Raw genomic sequence first — 19,629 nt, 5'->3', positions numbered from 1 at the left:
AGATGGGACTAGAATGATGGTCATGTACAGTACATTCAGCTTTGTGGTCACTTACTGTACATCTTTACTCTGGGCAAACAGATAGGAATTATTCACAGAACATACAGTAAATATACATCGATATGTACACGTATACTCTCAAACCTCAAGTAAGTGTCCAGGCACTTTCTTTTGTACTCCAGGGATTCCAAAGACGAGCAATGTTGCCTTTTGTACATGAAGTGCCCAACAGAACCCAGGAAGCACTGCACTAGCAAACCTTAACATTTTTCTAATCCAGTTTTGCATGAAAAATATGCATATAACTGTCAGATTTTAAGACCCTGTTGGGGTCTGGAATACTGTCTCTTTCTCTACTTCCCTCCATCCTGGTGCTTTGACCAGACCGTGGATTTAAGAACCAGCAGGGACTGGGTCTGTCTTAGCTGCTGTGGTTGGGGTGAATACCACTCATTGTAAGGTCCCAGAAACTCCTGGTCAATAGGAGTGACATTTGCACCACCATTATAGCACAGTAAGACCCTGAAATCATCTGCAGAAAAAGCAAACTGCTTATGTTCTCACTTAGTGGGCATTAGTAGAGACTGCAATACTGGTTTACTGACCCTTGATTTAGCCACGAAATGTTATATTTAAAATCCCAAAGGGGATTTGCTTCATGTTAGTGTTCTATGGGTTATGGGCACTTTTCATTTAATTTGGGATCAGGGTCTCAGGACAGATCATATAATAGGCTACACATTCCAACATGCATATACGAGCTGTGTATTTTCATACAGACAGGGTCTAATGGGTTAGCTACACCAGTCTATATTGTGGAACAAGGTCCATATTGGGGAAAACCAGGTTTTCCACTCCCCCCGTTTATTTCATTATAACTACTGAGCATGGTGTGAACATCAATGGAGTCCCCAGCACAGTAAAACATATTGGACAAATTAGATGTGTGGCATACACCGTACAGTACTTATCGACTTGACTAACATGGTAGATAAATGCACTATGGTACACAAAAAGTAAGAGCACATTTATGAAGCTTGGTCCAATTTAGATTTAACTGTATTTGAGTATCTCTTCAATTGTATTCCCTTTAGGGATTCCTATCTGGGAGTCAAACCACATCAAATGATAGATAACATATATGTCCTACAAGGACTGCCCATATAGACAAGTGGTCACAGAAAAAGTGGCAGTTTTAACTCTTTACATGTCTTATACATCTTTCTCTAATGACTCGGCCTCTTAAATCTATCTGTACAACTGCACTGCTTTCAAGACCACTGCATAAGGGGATCATCATATTGTACACCTACACATTTAGAACAGTGGCTTTACCAATACAGTGGCTTCGGAAAGTATTTAGACCCCCTGACTTTTTCAATATTTTGTTACAGCCTTATTCTAAAAGGGATTCATTTGTTTTTTCCCCCTCTCCAATCTAAACACAATACACCATAATGACAAAGCAAAAACAGGTTTTAGACATTTTTGTAAATTGATTACAAATAAAACACTGAAATATTACATTTACATAAGTATTCAGACCCTTTACTCAGTACTTTGTTGAAGCACCTTTTGCAGCGATTACAGACTTGAGTCTTCTTATGTATGAAGCTAAAAGCTAGGCACACCTGTATTTGGGGAGTTTCTCCCATTCAGCTATTTTCAGGTGTCTCCAGAGATGTTCGATCGGGTTCAAGTCAGGGCTCTGGCTGGGCCACTCAAGAACATCAAGAGACTTGTCCCAGGAGCTACTCCTGCGCTGTCTTGGCTGTTTGGTTAGGGTCGTTGTCCTGATGGAAGCTAAACCTTCACCCCAGTCTGAGGTGAACGCTCTGGAGCAGGATTTCATCAAGAATCTCTGTACTTTGCTCCGTTAATCTTTCCCGCGATCCTGACTAGTGTCCCAGTACCTGCCACTGAAAAACATCCCCACAGCATTATGCTGCCACCACCATGCTTCACCGTAGGGATGGTGCCAGGTTACCCCAGATGCTACGCTTCGCATTCAGGTCAAAGAGTTCAATCTTGGTTTCATTAGACCAGAGAATCTTGTTTTTCAGGGCCTGAGAGTCTTTAGGTGCCTTTGACAAACTCCAAGCGGGCTGTCATGTGCCTTTTACTGAGGAGTGGCTTCCGTCTGGCCACTCTACCATAGATGCCCGATTGGTGGAAAGCTGCAGAGATGGTTGTCCTTCTGGAAGGTTCTCCCATCTCCACAGAGGAACTCTGGAGCTCTGTCAGAGTGACCATTGGGTTCTTGGTCACCTCCCAGACAAAGGCCCTTCTCCCCAGTTTGGCCGGCCAGCCCTAGGAAAAGTCTTGATGGTTCCAAACTTCTTCCATTTAAGAATGATGACCTTCAATGCTGCATGAATGTTTTGGTACCCTTCCCCAGATCTGTGCCTCGACACAATCCTGTCTGCGAGCTATACGGACAAATCCTTCGATCTCATGGCTTGGTTTTTGCTCTGTAATGCACTGTCAACTGTGGGACCTTATATAGACAGGTGTGTGCCTTTCGAAATCATGTCTAATCAATTGAATTTACCACAGGTGGACTCCAATGAAGTTGTAGAAACATCCCAAGGATGTTAGCAAAGGGTCTGTAAATAAGGTATTTCCGTTTGGCAAAAATATATTTTTTTACTGTTTTTGCTTTGTCTTTATGGGGTATTGTGTGTAGATTGATGAGGGGGAAAATTGTAATCCATGTTAGAATAAGGCTGTAACAGAATAAAATGTGGAAAAAGTCAAGGGGTCTGAATACTTTCAGAATGCACTATACATGTATCAACATGAAGGAGTAGAACACATGGAAGACAGGATTCAAGTCAGTCTGTGGGATTGGCACGATTAAATTAAGTGACAGGTTAGGCATCCCTTTTGATGGGAATTGGATCAGTCTTATGACATACCAGGATGGCCCATCACAAAAAGCGGCAAACACATCAAATTGTACTTCATCCTCCTATGTCTCAATGACTCATCTATTTATCATAGCACTGCCATATGTGTTACACAAAGCATTGTTGTTCATGTAGCCCATTGAAATCCTTCCATTGAGTTGTACTATATATTCCCCAGTGTTAGGGAACGGTAAGGCAGTTTGTGGTAGAGATATCTTTTATTCACCACAGTACACTGCAGTTGCTGTGGCTCTTGGAGAAACCTGGAACACTTTCATGCAGAGAGTCAAATTCTGTTTTTAGCAAGACAAACTGTCCAGGCCATTCATGTTTGAAGAAAATTATGAAAGGCAGGGCGACCTCTCCACAGGTACTTTGTACTCTCTCATGTTTCTCCATCATTGACGACAATAAAACATTTCGCACAAAAGAGTTCCAGTAGAGGCAAAGACCAAAAACGCACAAAAACGAAGCTGAAAGTATCAGAAATTAAAACAACAACAACGTCAACAATAAAATGAACAAAACCACAGCTATACTTTTAAGGGTTAAAAGTGAGGAGCACTTACCCCTTTTTTATTTTTTTCTATTGTTGTCCTTCACAACAGTTTAGGCCCATTAATCCAAACAGTAAAGTAAATGTTGAGGGGGTCACAGGGTTTGTAACCCAGTCAGCGGTCACAGCCCACGAGATGCACCAGCTACGGAACATTGCTATCTCATGCTATCTTCTATGCAGTCCAAGTACTCCAGGATAAGGTCGTAGCAGAATCGGTACTGGTCCTGCAGAAAACACACAAACATGCATTAGTTACATAAACCAGCAATGGTAGTGATATGTAGGGTTAGGCTCAAATCCATTTCAAATCCAACTCAGGAACTTAACAATTGAAAAAGCTTCAATAATGGTAACTTTTTAAGTCTTGAATTGAAATGTAATTTAATCTTGGGCCCGATCCCGATGCCTTTCCCAACCACTTCGCAGTATTTGGTATTCAGACTTACCTTTTTCATTCAAGTAACGCGCTCTGCAGGTGTGGCTACCTTGCACACTGAATAAATGGAATTCAATTGCTGAAAACCCTCCCACTTGCTGGGCAACAGATTTTCTCATCGAGTTTTCATTCAATAGGGCTTTCAGTACATTTACAGTATCTTAAATCATCCCGTTAAATATGGTGCTCCTTTTATGCGGAACAAAAAAATATATAAACGCAACATGCAACAATTTCAAAGATTTTACTGAGTTACAGGTCATAAGGAAATCGGTCAATTTAAATAAATTCCTGGGACCCTAATCTATGGATTTCACATCAAATCAAATCAAATTTTATTTGTCACATACACATGGTTAGCAGATGTTAATGCGAGTGTAGCGAAATGCTTGTGCTTCTAGTTCCGACAATGCAGTAATAACGAGCAAGTAATCTAACTAACAATTCCAAAAAAACTACTGTCTTATACACAGTGTAAGGGGATAAAGAATATGTACATAAGGATATATGAATGAGTGATGGTACAGAGCAGCATAGGCAAGATACAGTAGATGATATCGAGAGTACAGTATATACATATGAGATAAGTATGTAAACCAAGTGGCATAGTTAAAGTGGCTAGTAATACATGTATTACATAAGGATGCAGTCGATGATATAGAGTACAGTATCAACGTATGCATATGAGATGAACAATGTAGGGTAAGTAACATTATATAAGGTAGCATTGTTTAAAGTGGCTAGTGATATATTTACATCATTTCCCATCGATTCCCATGATTAAAGTGGCTGGAGTAGAGTCAGTGTCATTGACAGTGTGTTGGCAGTAGCCACTCAATGTTAGTGGTGGCTGTTTAACAGTCTGATGGCCTTGAGATAGAAGCTGTTTTTCAGTCTCTCGGTCCCAGCTTTGATGCACCTGTACTGACCTCGCCTTCTGGATGGCAGCGGGGTGAACAGGCAGTGGCTCGGGTGGTTGATGTCCTTGATGATCTTTATGGCCTTCCTGTAGCATCGGGTGGTGTAGGTGTCCTGGAGGGCAGGTAGTTTGCCCCCGGTGATGCTTGTGCAGACCTCACTACCCTCTGGAGAGCCTTACGGTTGAGGGCGGTGCAGTTGCCATACCAGGCGGTGATACAGCCCGCCAGGATGCTCTCGATTGTGCATCTGTAGAAGTTTGTGAGTGCTTTTGGTGACAAGCCGAATTTCTTCAGCCTCCTGAGGTTGAAGAGGCGCTGCTGCGCCTTCCTCACGATGCTGTCTGTGTGAGTGGACCAATTCAGTTTGTCTGTGATGTGTATGCCGAGGAACTTAAAACTTGCTACCCTCTCCACTACTGTTCCATCGATGTGGATGGGGGTGTTCCCTCTGCTGTTTCCTGAAGTCCACAATCATCTCCTTAGTTTTGTTGACGTTGAGTGTGAGGTTATTTTCCTGACACCACACTCCGAGGGCCCTCACCTCCTCCCTGTAGGCCGTCTCGTCGTTGTTGGTAATCAAGCCTACCACTGTTGTGTCGTCCGCAAACTTGATGATTGAGTTGGAGGCGTGCATGGCCCACGCAGTCGTGGGTGAACAGGGAGTACAGGAGAGGGCTCAGAACGCACCCTTGTGGGGCCCCAGTGTTGAGGATCAGCGGGGAGGAGATGTTGTTGCCTACCCTCACCACCTGGGGGCGGCCCGTCAGGAAGTCCAGTACCCAGTTGCACAGGGCGGGGTCGAGACCCAGGGTCTCGAGCTTGATGACGAGCTTGGAGGGTACTATGGTGTTGAATGCCGAGCTGTAGTCGATGAACAGCATTCTCACATAGGTATTCCTCTTGTCCAGATGGGTTAGGGCAGTGTGCAGTGTGGTTGAGATTGCATCGTCTGTGGACCTATTTGGGCGGTAAGCAAATTGGAGTGGGTCAAGGGTGTCAGGTAGGGTGGAGGTGATATGGTCCTTGACTAGTCTCTCAAAGCACTTCATGATGACGGATGTGAGTGCTACGGGCGGTAGTCGTTTAGCTCAGTTACCTTAGCTTTCTTGGGAACAGGAACAATGGTGGCCCTCTTGAAGCATGTGGGAACAGCAGACTGGTATAGGGATTGATTGAATATGTCCGTGAACACACCGGCCAGCTGGTCTGCGCATGCTCTGAGGGCGTGGCTGGGGATGCCGTCTGGGCCTGCAGCCTTGCGAGGGTTAACACGTTTAAATGTCTTACTCACTTCGGCTGCAGTGAAGGAGAGACCGCATGTTTCCGTTGCAGGCCGTGTCAGTGGCACTGTATTGTCCTCAAAGCGGGCAAAAAGTTATTTAGTCTGCCTGGGAGCAAGACATCCTGGTCCGTGACTGGGCTGGGTTTCTTCCTGTAGTCCGTGATTGACTGTAGACCCTGCCACATACCTCTTGTGTCTGAGCCGTTGAATTGAGATTCTACTTTGTCTCTGTACTGGCGCTTAGCTTGTTTGATAGCCTTGCGGAGGGAATAGCTGCACTGTTTGTATTCAGCCATGTTACCAGACACCTTGCCCTGATTAAAAGCAGTGGTTCGTGCCTTCAGTTTCACACGAATGCTGCCATCAATCCACGGTTTCTGGTTAGGGAATGTTTTAATCGTTGCTATGGGAACGACATCTTCAACGCACGTTCTAATGAACTCGCACACCGTATCAGCGTATTCGTCAATGTTGTTGTCTGACGCAATACGAAACATCTCCCAGTCCACGTGATGGAAGCAGTCTTGGAGTGTGGAGTCAGCTTGGTCGGACCAGCGTTGGACAGACCTCAGCGTGGGAGCTTCTTGTTTTAGTTTCTGTCTGTAGGCAGGGATCAACAAAATGGAGTCGTGGTCAGCTTTTCCGAAAGGGGGCGGGGCAGGGCCTTATATGCGTCGCGGAAGTTAGAGTAACAATGATCCAGGGTCTTTCCACCCCTGGTTGCGCAATCGATATGCTGATAAAATTTAGGGAGTCTTGTTTTCAGATTAGCCTTGTTAAAATCCCCAGCTACAATGAATGCAGCCTCCGGATAAATCGTTTCCAGTTTGCAGAGAGTTAAATAAAGTTCGTTCAGAGCCATCGATGTGTCTGCTTGGGGGGATATATACGGCTGTGATTATAATCGAAGAGAATTCTCTTGGTAGATAATGCGGTCTACATTTGATTGTGAGGAATTCTAAATCAGGTGAACAGAAGGATTTGAGTTCCTGTATGTTTCTTTCATCACACCATGTCACGTTGGCCATAAGACATACGCCCCGCCCCTCTTCTTACCAGAAAGATGTTTGTTTCTGTCGGCGCGATGCGTGGAGAAACCCGCTGGCTGCACCGCTTCGGATTGCGTCTCTCCAGTTAGCCATGTTTCCGTGAAGCAGAGAACGTTACAGTCTCTGATGTCCCTCTGGAATGCTACCCTTGCTCGGATTTCATCAACCTTGTTGTCAAGAGACTGGACATTGGCAAGAAGAATGCTAGGGAGTGGTGCACGATGTGCCCGTCTCCGGAGTCTGACCAGAAGACCGCTTCGTTTCCCTCTTTTTCTGAGTCGTTTTTTTTTTGGTCGCTGCATGTGATCCACTCGGTTACACTGGTTGTAAGGCAGAACACAGGATCCGCGTCGCGAAAAACATATTCTTGGTCGTACTGATGGTGAGTTGACGCTGATCTTATATTCAGTAGTTCTTGTCGGCTGTATGTAAAGAAACCTAAGATGACCTGGGGTACTAGTGTAAGAAATAACACGTAAAAAAACAAAAAACTGCATAGTTTCCTAGGAACGCGAAGCGAGGCGGCCATCTCTGTCGGCGCCGGAAGTACTTTGACTGGGCAGGGGCGCAGCCATGGATGGGCGTAGGCCCACCCACTGGGGAGCCAGGCCCAGCCAATCAGAATACGTTTTTCCCCACAAAAGGGATTTATTACAGACAGAAATACTCCTCAGTTTCAGCAGCTGTCCGGATGGCTGGTCTCAGACGATCCCACACATAAAGAAGCCGGATGTGGAGGTCCTGGGCTGCCGTGGTTACACATGGTCTGCTATTGTGAGGCAGTTGGACGTACTGCCAAATTCTCTAAAACGACGTTGGAGGCGGCTAATGGTACATACATTAACATTAAATTCTCTGGCAACAACACTGGTGGACGTTCCTGCAGTCAGCATGCCAATTGCACTCTCCCTCAAAACTTGAGACATCTGTGTCATTGTGCTGTGTGACAAAACGGCACATTTTCGAGTGGCCTTTTATTGTCCCCAGCACAAGATGCACATTTGTAATGATTGTGCTCTTTAATCAGATTCTTGATATGCCACACCTTTAAGGTGGATGGATTATCTTGGCAAAAGAGAAATGCTCACTAACAGGAATGTAAACAAATTTGTGCACAACATTTTTGAGGAAAATTGAATTTATGCGTATGGTACATACACTTCACATGTTGCATTTAGATTTGTGTTCAGTATAGTTAGAATTTTGTAGACAGACAGAATATATCGAAAAAACAGGTTCAGAATATGAGGGATCAATGAAAGAATGCCTTCTAAATATTTGCATATTCGTCTCCATTTCAGCACCAATTGGTAGATTAAAAAAATACACTGATCTTGTAGATTATTTAGGTTTAGGAAAGTATTTATGAATCATAAAACCAGGTTTGGAGAGCCTTTATGCACGAAAAAAGAAAACAGTGGTTTGAGTCATTCTGAAAATTGCCACATTCAGTTCTTCAACCCATGGTAATGTTGGAAGATTAGTGTACATACAATTAAAATAGGGAGAATATCGTCTGTTGCCTGCATTAACCCTAGAACTGTGTGATAACAAGGCCAAGTATTGCGCCACGTGTCTGTCGGGTTCAAACTGCTTCGGCTTGGTCTGTGCTCTGCTTCATAATGATTTAGTTAGCCTACATGTCTTTTTTAAATATTATCAACTGTTAGTAATGATCCTCAGCAACAACCGAACGGCCGTGAAGCATTTACAGAGGAAGTAAATGAAGGTAAACAAAACAATGTAATTAAATGTAATAATATAGGCTATATCAACTGTAGGGAACTAACAGTAAAGCAAATGAAATAACATTTTATTGGTCGCTGAATATGTGTGGTTTAAGGCCTACTGTCGATACTGAAATTTAACATGAGACAGAGAAAGTCGGGGTAGCCTATAATTATGACATTTGAAAGTGCCCTGCAAAGTTAAAAGGCCATACATTCAATTTAAATTCTGCATAATGGCACAGCCTTTCATAAACTTTACTCTGGGAAAGTTGATATGTTGACATGCTTCAGTTTGCTGCCATATGACTGGTTTCACATTTGTATCCGGCGATCATAAGATAAAATAGATCTAAAATAAGTCTAATTTATATTTACAATCACCTTATCCAAACGGATTACTCATTTACCTAGCTCTTATCAATAGATCTTATCAAGTTGTGAATTAGAGTGCATGGAGAACGGTGCTATTTCCATCGGAAAATAATTAAGTAGACGTTCCATTGATGTCGCGCTTAACCCAGGACGGAATCCCCCCCTCCCCAATTGATTGAATACAAATATAATTGATAATACTGGATATAATAATACAAATCAGATTAAACTAAGGCAGACACATTCATAGTCATCGCTAAAATACTGCAAAACTAAATTGCAGCCGGTCAGCTCCACTGCACCTACCAGTGACTCCACCATGTTGGGTTTGGAGTTGCGGAGCGTCTTGACGGAGTAGAAGATGTCCACCATGTTCTGGTACTGGATCATCTCCAGCAGGATGGTGCTGGCACAGAATGTCCCACTGCGCCCACCGCCGCTCCTATAAGACAGGGAAGAGTTGTTAGAAGGGAGAGTTGAAACACAACCTTCAGTGTTAAGATGCTAGGATTTTTGTATTCATTAGGATCTCCAATTAGCTGCTGCCCTACTCTTCCTGGGGTCCATACAGGAAACATAACAGATAAAATACATAATATACATAAATATACATAGCAGCACTACATTTACATTACAATTGATCCATTCAGCAGACGCTCCCATCCAGAGTGGCCCATAGCTAGTGCATTCATCTTAAGATAGCCAGGCGAGAATCACATATCACAGTCATATCCCAACCACGTATCACATACAGTGGGGAAAAAAAATATTTAGTCAGCCACCAATTGTGCAAGTTCTCCCACTTAAAAAGATGAGAGAGGCCTGTAATTTTCATCATAGGTACACTTCAACTATGACAGACAAAATGAGGAAAATAAATCCAGAAAATCACATTGTAGGATTTTTAATGAATTTATTTGCAAATTATGGTGGAAAATAAGTATTTGGTCAATAACAAAAGTTTATCTCAATACTTTGTTATATACCCTTTATTGGCAATGACAGAGATCAAACGTTTTCTGTAAGTCTTCACAAGGTTTTCACACACTGTTGCTGGTATTTTGGCCCATTCCTCCATGCAGATCTCCTCTAGAGCAGTGATGTTTTGGGGCTGTTGCTGGGCAACGTGGACTTTCAACTCCCTCCAAAGATTTTCTATGGGGTTGAGATCTGCAGACTGGCTAGGCCACTCCAGGACCTTGAAATGCTTCTTATGAAGCCACTCCTTCGTTGCCCGGGCGATGTGTTTGGGATCATTGTCATGCTGAAAGACCCAGCCATGTTTCATCTCCAATACCCTTGCTGATGGAAGGAGGTTTTCACTCAAAATCTCACTATACATGGCCCCATTCATTCTTTCCTTTACACGGATCAGTCGTCCTGGTCCCTTTGCAGAAAAACAGCCCCAAAGCATGATGTTTCCACCCCCATGCTTCACAGTAGGTATGGTGTTCTTTGGATGCAACTCAGCATTCTTTGTCCTCCAAACATGACGAGTTGAGTATTTACCAAAAAGTTATATTTTGGTTTCATCTGACCATATGACATTCTCCCAATCTTCTTCTAGATCATCCAAATGCTCTCTAGCAAACTTCAGACGGGCCTGGACATGTACTGGCTTAAGCAGGGGGACACGTCTGGCACTGCAGGATTTGAGTCCCTGGCGGCATAGTGTGTTACTGATGGTAGGCTTTGTTACTTTGATCCCAGCTCTCTGCAGGTCATTCACTAGGTCCCCCCGTGTGGTTCTGGGATTTTTCCTAACCGTTCTTGTGATCATTTTGACCCCACGGGGTGAGATCTTGCGTGGAGCCCCAGATCGAGGGAGATTATCAGTGGTCTTGTATGTCTTCCATTTCCTAATAATTGCTCCCGCAGTTGATTTCTTCAAACCAAGCTGCTTACCTATTGCAGATTCAGTCTTCCCAGCCTGGTGCAGGTCTACAATTTTGTTTCTGGTGTCCTTTGACAGCTCTTTGGTCTTGGCCATAGTGGAGTTTGGAGTGTGACTGTTTGAGGTTGTGGACAGGTGTCTTTTATACTGATAACAAGTTCAAACAGGTGCCATTAATACAGGTAAAGAGTGGAGGACAGAGGAGCCTCTTAAAGAAGAAGTTACAGGTCTGTGAGAGCCTGAAATCTTTCTTGTTTGTAGGTGACCAAATACTTATTTTCCACCATAATTTGCAAATAAATTCATAAAAAATCCTACAATGTGATTTTCTAGATTTTTTTTCTCATTTTGTCTGTCATAGTTGAAGTGTACCTATGATGAAAATTACAGGCCTCTCATCTTTTTCAGTGGGAGAACTTGCACAATTGGTGGCTGACTAAATACTTTTTTTGCCCCACTGTATGTCACTTTAGGGGTAAGATGACTAGGCATCGGGATATATGATAAACAGAGTTGCATGTGCATATTATGTGTGTGTGAGCAAATGATGAAGTGAGTGTTTGTACGTGTTTTGAAGTGTCGGTGTGCATGAGTGTGTAAGGCCCTGTGAGTGTGCAGTGCAAACATAAAAGGGTCTATTCAGATAATCCATGTAGCCATTTTGTTAGCTATTTAGTTACCTATTTAGCAGTCTAATGGCTTGGGGATAGAAGCTGTTCAGGAGTCTGTTGGTATCAGACTTGATGCACCGGTACCAAGTGCAGATGCAGAGAGAACAGTCTCTATGGCTTGGGTGGCTGGAGTCTTTAACGATTCTCTCGGCCTTCCTTTCACGCTGCCTGATATAGAGGTCCTGGATGGCAGGGAGCTCGGTCCCAGTGATGTACTGGGCTGTCCACACCACCCTCTGTAGTGCCATGCGATTTAGGGTGGTGCTATTGCCATACCAAGCAGTAATCAGCCAGTCAAGATGCTCTCAATGGTACAGCTGTATAACTTTTTGAGGATTTAACAGCCCATGTTAAACATTTCAACCTCCTGAGGTGACTGTGAGAGTGTGTGTGGACCATTTTAAGTCACACCGAGGAACTTGAAGCTTTCAACCCGCTCCACTGCAGCTTCCAGTGGTGGTCAAGTACTTCAGCACCGTTTCGCACTGCTCTGAGACAAGCATGGGGACTGATCTAATAAACAAATGACATTTTTATTTTCACTGAATCTCCGTTTGGGTATTGGTTAGACTACAATTAGGGTGTTGAAATGTTATGCTCTTAGTACTGTAGCCTACTCCCGACCGTCACGTTGTACAGCGCTATATTTTTCGTTTCATCCTAACAGAAACCCTGAGGGTTTTGTTTTTCTTGGATTAGAAACACCATAATATTAATCAAATTAATTAAGCTAAATCCCTTAAAATCAATCCCATATACGATGTTCTTACAAAAAAAGGTTTTAAATTATCTAGTACAGCCAATATTGAAGGCTATCAAATGCTTCTCCAAGATGCCCTCTGGTGGTTAAACTAGCACTAACTAGCATTAATGGTAACAATGGCTGACAATTAAATAAAGTGCCATAGAATTCTGCGGCAGACCGCAATGTGTGCTGCAGTATGATGCAACTTTTAAAGGAAGAAGGAGCGGCAGGTGTGTTAGTGGTTAGAGTGTTGGGCCAGAATCCCCGAGCTAACAAGGTCTGTCGTTCTGCCTCTGAACAAGGCAGTTTACCCACTGTTCCCTGGTAGGCCGTCATTGTAAATAAGATTTGTTCTTAACTGACTTGCCTAGATAAATAAAAGGTTACACAACCACTGTACTTCCAGACACAAATGAGAGAACAGCTCACTCTGACCATTTTACTCGCCCTAGCAGAGCTGGTTTAAATGTTTTTTTTGGTTATCCAGAGGGTTGGTGACTGCAACTGTGCTGCTGGTAACAATTTACGCTTTTTTTCCCAACGTTTACTGACCATATTCAACGGGTGTTGAGCGTTCATAAATTTGTCAGTTACTCTGTGCTCTGGCACACTCAGACGAGAGTGCTCTGAAATCGGAGTAGATAGCCAGAGGGAATTTACCAGCTATGTCAAACAACAGTTGTCGCAGTGACATCATTAACATTCTATTGAAATGGATACTTGCATAGTGGAGTCGATTGTTATGACATGTAGCTAGCTAGCTAATCACTGAACCATAATCCCAACTCATGACCTTACTACCCTGTATGAATCTGGAGGTAGCTAACCAACCAGGTTCAATGTTAGATAGCTAACATTAGGCTATAACTATTAAAGAAAATGACTCTGAGATACGAATAATATTACTACACAGATCATAAATGTAACATTTTCTAGCAAGCTAACTAACAGTACTCTAACTTGAAATGCAAATTACTTTCTGACAAAATTAGAAAAGTGTAATTTCTGAAAATGTAGCTCTCTAGACTATCTTACCCATACACATGGATGGACGCTTCTTCCTCTCTGTCACGGATGCCATGATTGCCCTTAGTTTGAAGATGCAATGTGGAGACAGGTGTTTTCTCTATCACCTTAGCTATCATACTCTAATTCTGCTGATTTCAAAATATGGGTCTCCAGAAAGTGGAGAGCAACAATTCTGCAGATCTAATACGATATATATATATATATATATATATATATATATATATATATATATATATAATATCTAATATATCTAATATGATATATATATACATACATAAAAAGCGGTGTTAGACAGGATTAGCTACACATACTTACCAGCACAAATAGACAGAAGTGTGCTACATGGCAGACCAATACGAATTTCTCTTGGCATGTGCAGCCCACTCATTATCTCATCCAATCATGGCTAGCGGTAAGGTTGCTTACTTTTTCTGTGGCTAAATCAACTAGGTTTATAATTTAACAATTTTATTCATATTTACAGATCGCATACAAGTTTCTTATTAAGGCACATGAAAGTTCACATGTTCCAGAAGGCATTTCTGCACAAAAACATTTAAAAAAAAGCTTATGTTCAAATGGCTCTCCTGTGAAGTAGTGACAAGCAACATACGCCTAGTTGCCTGAAACTAGTCACAAATTTGTTCTTGTACTTTTTGTAATTTGCAGAATTCAGGGGAGAAGGATTTATGAGAAACTTTCAGCTACTCTATGTTTGCCAATCTGCTGTGTTGCCAGACTTATTTGCTATTCTCTTAGCCTCATTCCTCTGAGCCATACAGTGTTTCAATGAATCATCTTTCCATGGGGATTTGGAATTTTTAACAGTCCATTTCTTTATGGTTGCATGCTTGTCAGTAACAGGAAGAAGCAATTTCGTGCAGCGTCATGATATTCCTCATTACACACATCAGACCAACACATATATTTTCACATCTTCAACATAGGAATCATTGCTAAACCTCTTGTATGATCACATACACTTTTTTAGGTCCAGTCTTTGGAACTTTGTTTTTCCCGAGATATGGATATACTGTATTATGATCACTACATCAGATGGGTTTGGATACTGCTTTCCTTAACTGCTTACTACTCATTCCAAGGTGGCATAGCAGTTCAGACGTCTTTTGTCCTCGTCTTGTCGTGTCCTGTATATATACATATTTACAACTTTTTTTCACATACATTTCATTTTTATTTTCCATCAACTCATCTTCAAAACACTCTCCTGCAACCCGCCTCACCAATTTATATTTATAAAAAAGTATTATTTACCTCAAATCTGTAATCCTCCAAGAAGCTAGCCTGAAACTAGCCAGAAGCTAATCCAGAAGCTAGTTAGCTCCTTTACTGGCAAATCGTTAGTATTCAGCTAACCACGGTTTGTGGTCATCAGCTATCCTTTAGCTCGAAAATCTATCGCCAGTTCTGTACGGCGCAGCGCGGCTCGGAACGGAACGGAACATACCGGACCAATTTCTCTCCATGTCCCTGGATTTCGACTGCTCTCTGGACATTCATACCCGGATCTCACAGCTAGCTAGCTGCTATCCGTGTGACTATCGGCCTTCGTCGATTCCGGAGCAAACATCAATTATTCCGGAGCTAGCCAGCTCCGTCAATCACTCCTGAGTTCCATCAATCACTCCTGGGCTGCAGTCACCTATCCGGACCCGTTCTACTGCCTACGCGGAGCCCCACCGGGCCTTCATAACTGGACTGCCGACGTTATCTACCCGAAGGAGATCCGGCTGGCTCCTCCGTCGCGACGTTACCTGAACGCCCATCTGCGGCCTGCTAACCGTTAGCTATCTTACCGGCTGCTATCTGAATAGACAATCGGACAATTTATTTATTTTTATTATTATTATGTTTTCTTCTTGGGCATCTATAACTATATCTATTGTTTTTATTTTTGTTGTTGTGTGATTTGGATTAATCCCCTCTACCACACGGAACCCCACTAATCTACTGACAGAACGCAAGAGGTGGCTAACAACAGACCTCCATCCTATGCTAGCTTGCTACCGATGGCCTGGCTAGCTGTCTAAATCACCAACCAACCTCTCCACTCACCGGACCCTTTTGATCACTCGACTAAGCATGCCTCTCCTTAATGTCAATATGTCTTGTCCATTGCTGTTCTGGTTAGTGTTTATTGGCTTATTTCACTGTAGAGCCTCTAGTCCTGCTCACTATACCTTATCCAACCTATTAGTTCCACCACCCACACATGCAATGACATCTCCTGGTTTCAATGATGTTTCTAGAGACAATATCTCTCTCTTCATCACTCAATACCTAGGTTTACCTCCACTGTATTCACATCCTACCATACATTTGTCTGTACATTATACCTTGATGCTATTTTATCGCCCCCAGAAACCTCCTTTTACTCTATGTTCCAGACGTTCTAGACGACCAATTCTCATAGCTTTTAGCCGTACCCTTATTCTACTCCTCCTATGTTCCTCTGGCGATGTAGAGGTGAATCCAGGCCCTGCAGTGCCTAGCTCCACTCCTATTCCCCAGGCGCTCTCTTTTGATGACTTCTGTGACCGTAATAGCCTTGGTTTCATGCATGTTAACATTAGAAGCCTCCTCCCTAAGTTTGTTCTATTCACTGCTTTAGCATACTCAGCCAACCCGGATGTTCTAGCTGTGTCTGAATCCTGGCTTAGGAAGACCACCAAAAATTCAGAAATTTTAATTCCAAACTACAACATTTTCAGACAAGATAGAACTGCCAAAGGGGGCGGTGTTGCAATCTACTGCAAAGATAGCCTGCAGAGTTCTGTCCTACTATCCAGGTCTGTACCCAAACAATTTGAACTTCTACTTTTAAAAATCCACCTCTCTAAAAACAAGTCTCTCACCGTTGCCACCTGCTATAGACCACCCTCTGCCCCCAGCTGTGCTCTGGACACCATATGTGAACTGATTGCCCCCCATCTATCTTCAGAGTTCGTGCTGCTAGGTGACCTAAACTGGAACATGCTTAACACCCCAGCCATCCTACAATCTAAACTTGATGCCCTCAATCTCACACAAATTATCAATGAACCTACCAGGTACCTCCCCAAAGCCTTAAACACGGGCACCCTCATAGATATCATCCTAACCAACTTCCCCTCTAAATACACCTCTGCTGTCTTCAACCAAGATCTCAGCGATCACTGCCTCATTGCCTGCATCCGTAATGGGTCAGCGGTCAAACGACCTCCACTCATCACTGTAAAACGCTCCCTGAAACACTTCTGCGAGCAGGCCTTTCTAATCGACCTGGCCGGGGTATCCTGGAAGGATATTGATCTCATCCCGTCAGTAGAGGATGCCTGGATATTTTTTAAAAATGCCTTCCTAACCATCTTAAATAAACATGCCCCATTCAAGAAATTTAGAACCAGGAACAGATATAGCCCTTGGTTCTCCCCAGACCTGACTGCCCTTAACCAACACAAAAACATCCTATGGCGTTCTGCATTAGCATCGAACAGCCCCCGTGATATGCAGCTGTTCAGGGAAGCTAGAAACCATTATACACAGGCAGTTAGAAAAGCCAAGGCTAGCTTTTTCAAGCAGAAATTTGCTTCCTGCAACACTAACTCAAAAAGTTCTGGGACACTGTAAAGTCCATGGAGAATAAGAACACCTCCTCCCAGCTGCCCACTGCACTGAAGATAGGAAACACTGTCACCAATGATAAATCCACCATAATTGAGAATTTCAAAAGCATTTTTCTACGGCTGGCCATGCTTTCCACCTGGCTACTCCTACCCCGGACAACAGCACTGCACCCCCAACAGCAACTCGCCCAAGCCTTCCCCATTTCTCCTTCTCCCAAATCCATTCAGCTGATGTTCTGAAAGAGCTGCAAAATCTGGACCCCTACAAATCAGCCGGGCTAGACAATCTGGACCCTTTCTTTCTAAAATTATCTGCCGAAATTGTTGCCACCCCTATTACTAGCCTGTTCAACCTCTCTTTCGTGTCGTCTGAGATTCCCAAAGATTGGAAAGCAGCTGCGGTCATCCCCCTCTTCAAAGGGGGACACTCTTGACCCAAACTGCTACAGACCTATATCTATCCTACCGTGCCTTTCTAAGGTCTTCGAAAGCCAAGTCAACAAACAGATTACCGACCATTTCGAATCTCACCATACCTTCTCTGCTATGCAATCTGGTTTCAGAGCTGGTCATGGGTGCACCTCAGCCACGCTCAAGGTCCTAAACGATATCTTAACCGCCATCGATAAGAAACATTACTGTGCAGCCGTATTCATTGATCTGGCCAAGGCTTTCGACTCTGTCAATCACCACATCCTCATCGGCAGACTCGACAGCCTTGGTTTCTCAAATAATTGCCTCGCCTGGTTCACCAACTACTTCTCTGATAGAGTTCAGTGTGTCAAATCGGAGGGTCTGCTGTCCGGACCTCTGGCAGTCTCTATGGGGGTGCCACAGGGTTCAATTCTTGGACCGACTCTCTTCTCTGTATACATCAATGAGGTCGCTCTTGCTGCTGGTGAATCCCTGATCCACCTCTACGCAGACGACACCATTCTGTATACTTCCGGCCCTTCTTTGGACACTGTGTTAACAACCCTCCAGGCAAGCTTCAATGCCATACAACTCTCCTTCCGTGGCCTCCAATTGCTCTTAAATACAAGTAAAACTAAATGCATGCTCTTCAACCGATCGCTACCTGCACCTACCAGCCTGTCCAACATCACTACTCTGGACGGCTCTGACTTAGAATACGTGGACGACTACAAATACTTAGGTGTCTGGTTAGACTGTAAACTCTCCTTCCAGACCCATATCAAACATCTCCAATCCAAAGTTAAATCTAGAATTGGCTTCCTATTTTGCAACAAAGCATCCTTCACTCATGCTGCCAAACATACCCTTGTAAAACTGACCATCCTACCAGTCCTCGACTTTGGCGATCATTTACAAAATAGCCTCCAATACCCTACTCAACAAATTGGATGCAGTCTATCACAGTGCAATCCGTTTTATCACCAAAGCCCCATATACTACCCACCATTGCGACCTGTACGCTCTCGTTGGCTGGCCCTCGCTTCATACTCGTCGCCAAACCCACTGGCTCCATGTCATCTACAAGACCCTGCTAGGTAAAGTCCCCCTTATCTCAGCTCGCTGGTCACCATAGCATCTCCCACCTGTAGCACACGCTCCAGCAGGTATATCTCTCTAGTCACCCCCAAAACCAATTCTTTCTTTGGCCGCCTCTCCTTCCAGTTCTCTGCTGCCAATGACTGGAACGAACTACAAAAATCTCTGAAACTGGAAACACTTATCTCCCTCACTAGCTTTAAGCACCAACTGTCAGAGCAGCTCACAGATTACTGCACCTGTACATAGCCCACCTATAATTTAGCCCAAACAACTACCTCTTTCCCAACTGTATTTAATTTTTATTTATTTATTTATTTTGCTCCTTTGCACCCCATTATTTTTATTTCTACTTTGCACATTCTTCCATTGCAAAACTACCATTCCAGTGTTTTACTTGCTATATTGTATTTACTTTGCCACCATGGCCTTTTTTGCCTTTACCTCCCTTCTCACCTCATTTGCTCACATTGTATATAGACTTGTTTATACTGTATTATTGACTGTATGTTTGTTTTACTCCATGTGTAACTCTGTGTCGTTGTATCTGTCGAACTGCTTTGCTTTATCTTGGCCAGGTCGCAATTGTAAATGAGAACTTGTTCTCAACTTGCCTACCTGGTTAAATAAAGGTAAAATAAAAAATAAAAAATAAAATAAAGAGCAGATTTCTACAGCATTAGTAAAGATGTGGTCAATACAAGTGTATGATTTAGTTCCTGTTCTGTTTGTAAATACCCTGGTAGGTTGACTGATAACCTGAACCAGTTTGCAGACACTGGTTACAGTTTGAAGCTTTTTCTTGAGTTTGATGAAAGCCAGTCAATATTTAGGTCACCCAGAACATACCCCTTTGATGTCACCTACATTATCAAGCATTTCACACATATCATCC

The 19,629-nt window shown here is 43.2% G+C and overlaps 1 protein-coding gene across 8 annotated transcripts in view; it reads right to left on the bottom strand.

Moving 5' to 3' along the window:
* Positions 1-3,445: 3,445 nt before the first annotated feature.
* Positions 3,446-19,629, bottom strand: part of ptprub (protein tyrosine phosphatase receptor type Ub) — a 358,074-nt gene continuing 341,890 nt past the window's right edge. For all 8 annotated transcript variants that reach the window (XM_042314170.1, XM_024402347.2, XM_042314194.1 and 5 more), the window contains 2 exons: positions 9,564-9,699; positions 3,446-3,692 (listed from right to left, as the gene is read on the bottom strand). In XM_042314170.1, the coding sequence (XP_042170104.1) occupies positions 3,624-3,692; positions 9,564-9,699 (205 nt within the window). In that variant the 3' untranslated portion in view covers positions 3,446-3,623. The remainder of the gene's footprint in view (positions 3,693-9,563; positions 9,700-19,629) is intronic.

The sequence above is a fragment of the Oncorhynchus tshawytscha genome, linkage group LG03 (genome assembly GCF_018296145.1).
Source record: "Oncorhynchus tshawytscha isolate Ot180627B linkage group LG03, Otsh_v2.0, whole genome shotgun sequence".
Taxonomy (NCBI): domain Eukaryota; kingdom Metazoa; phylum Chordata; class Actinopteri; order Salmoniformes; family Salmonidae; genus Oncorhynchus; species Oncorhynchus tshawytscha.
The sequence above is the reverse complement of the archived record's forward strand: the minus strand, read 5'-3'. Positions and strand labels throughout refer to the sequence as shown.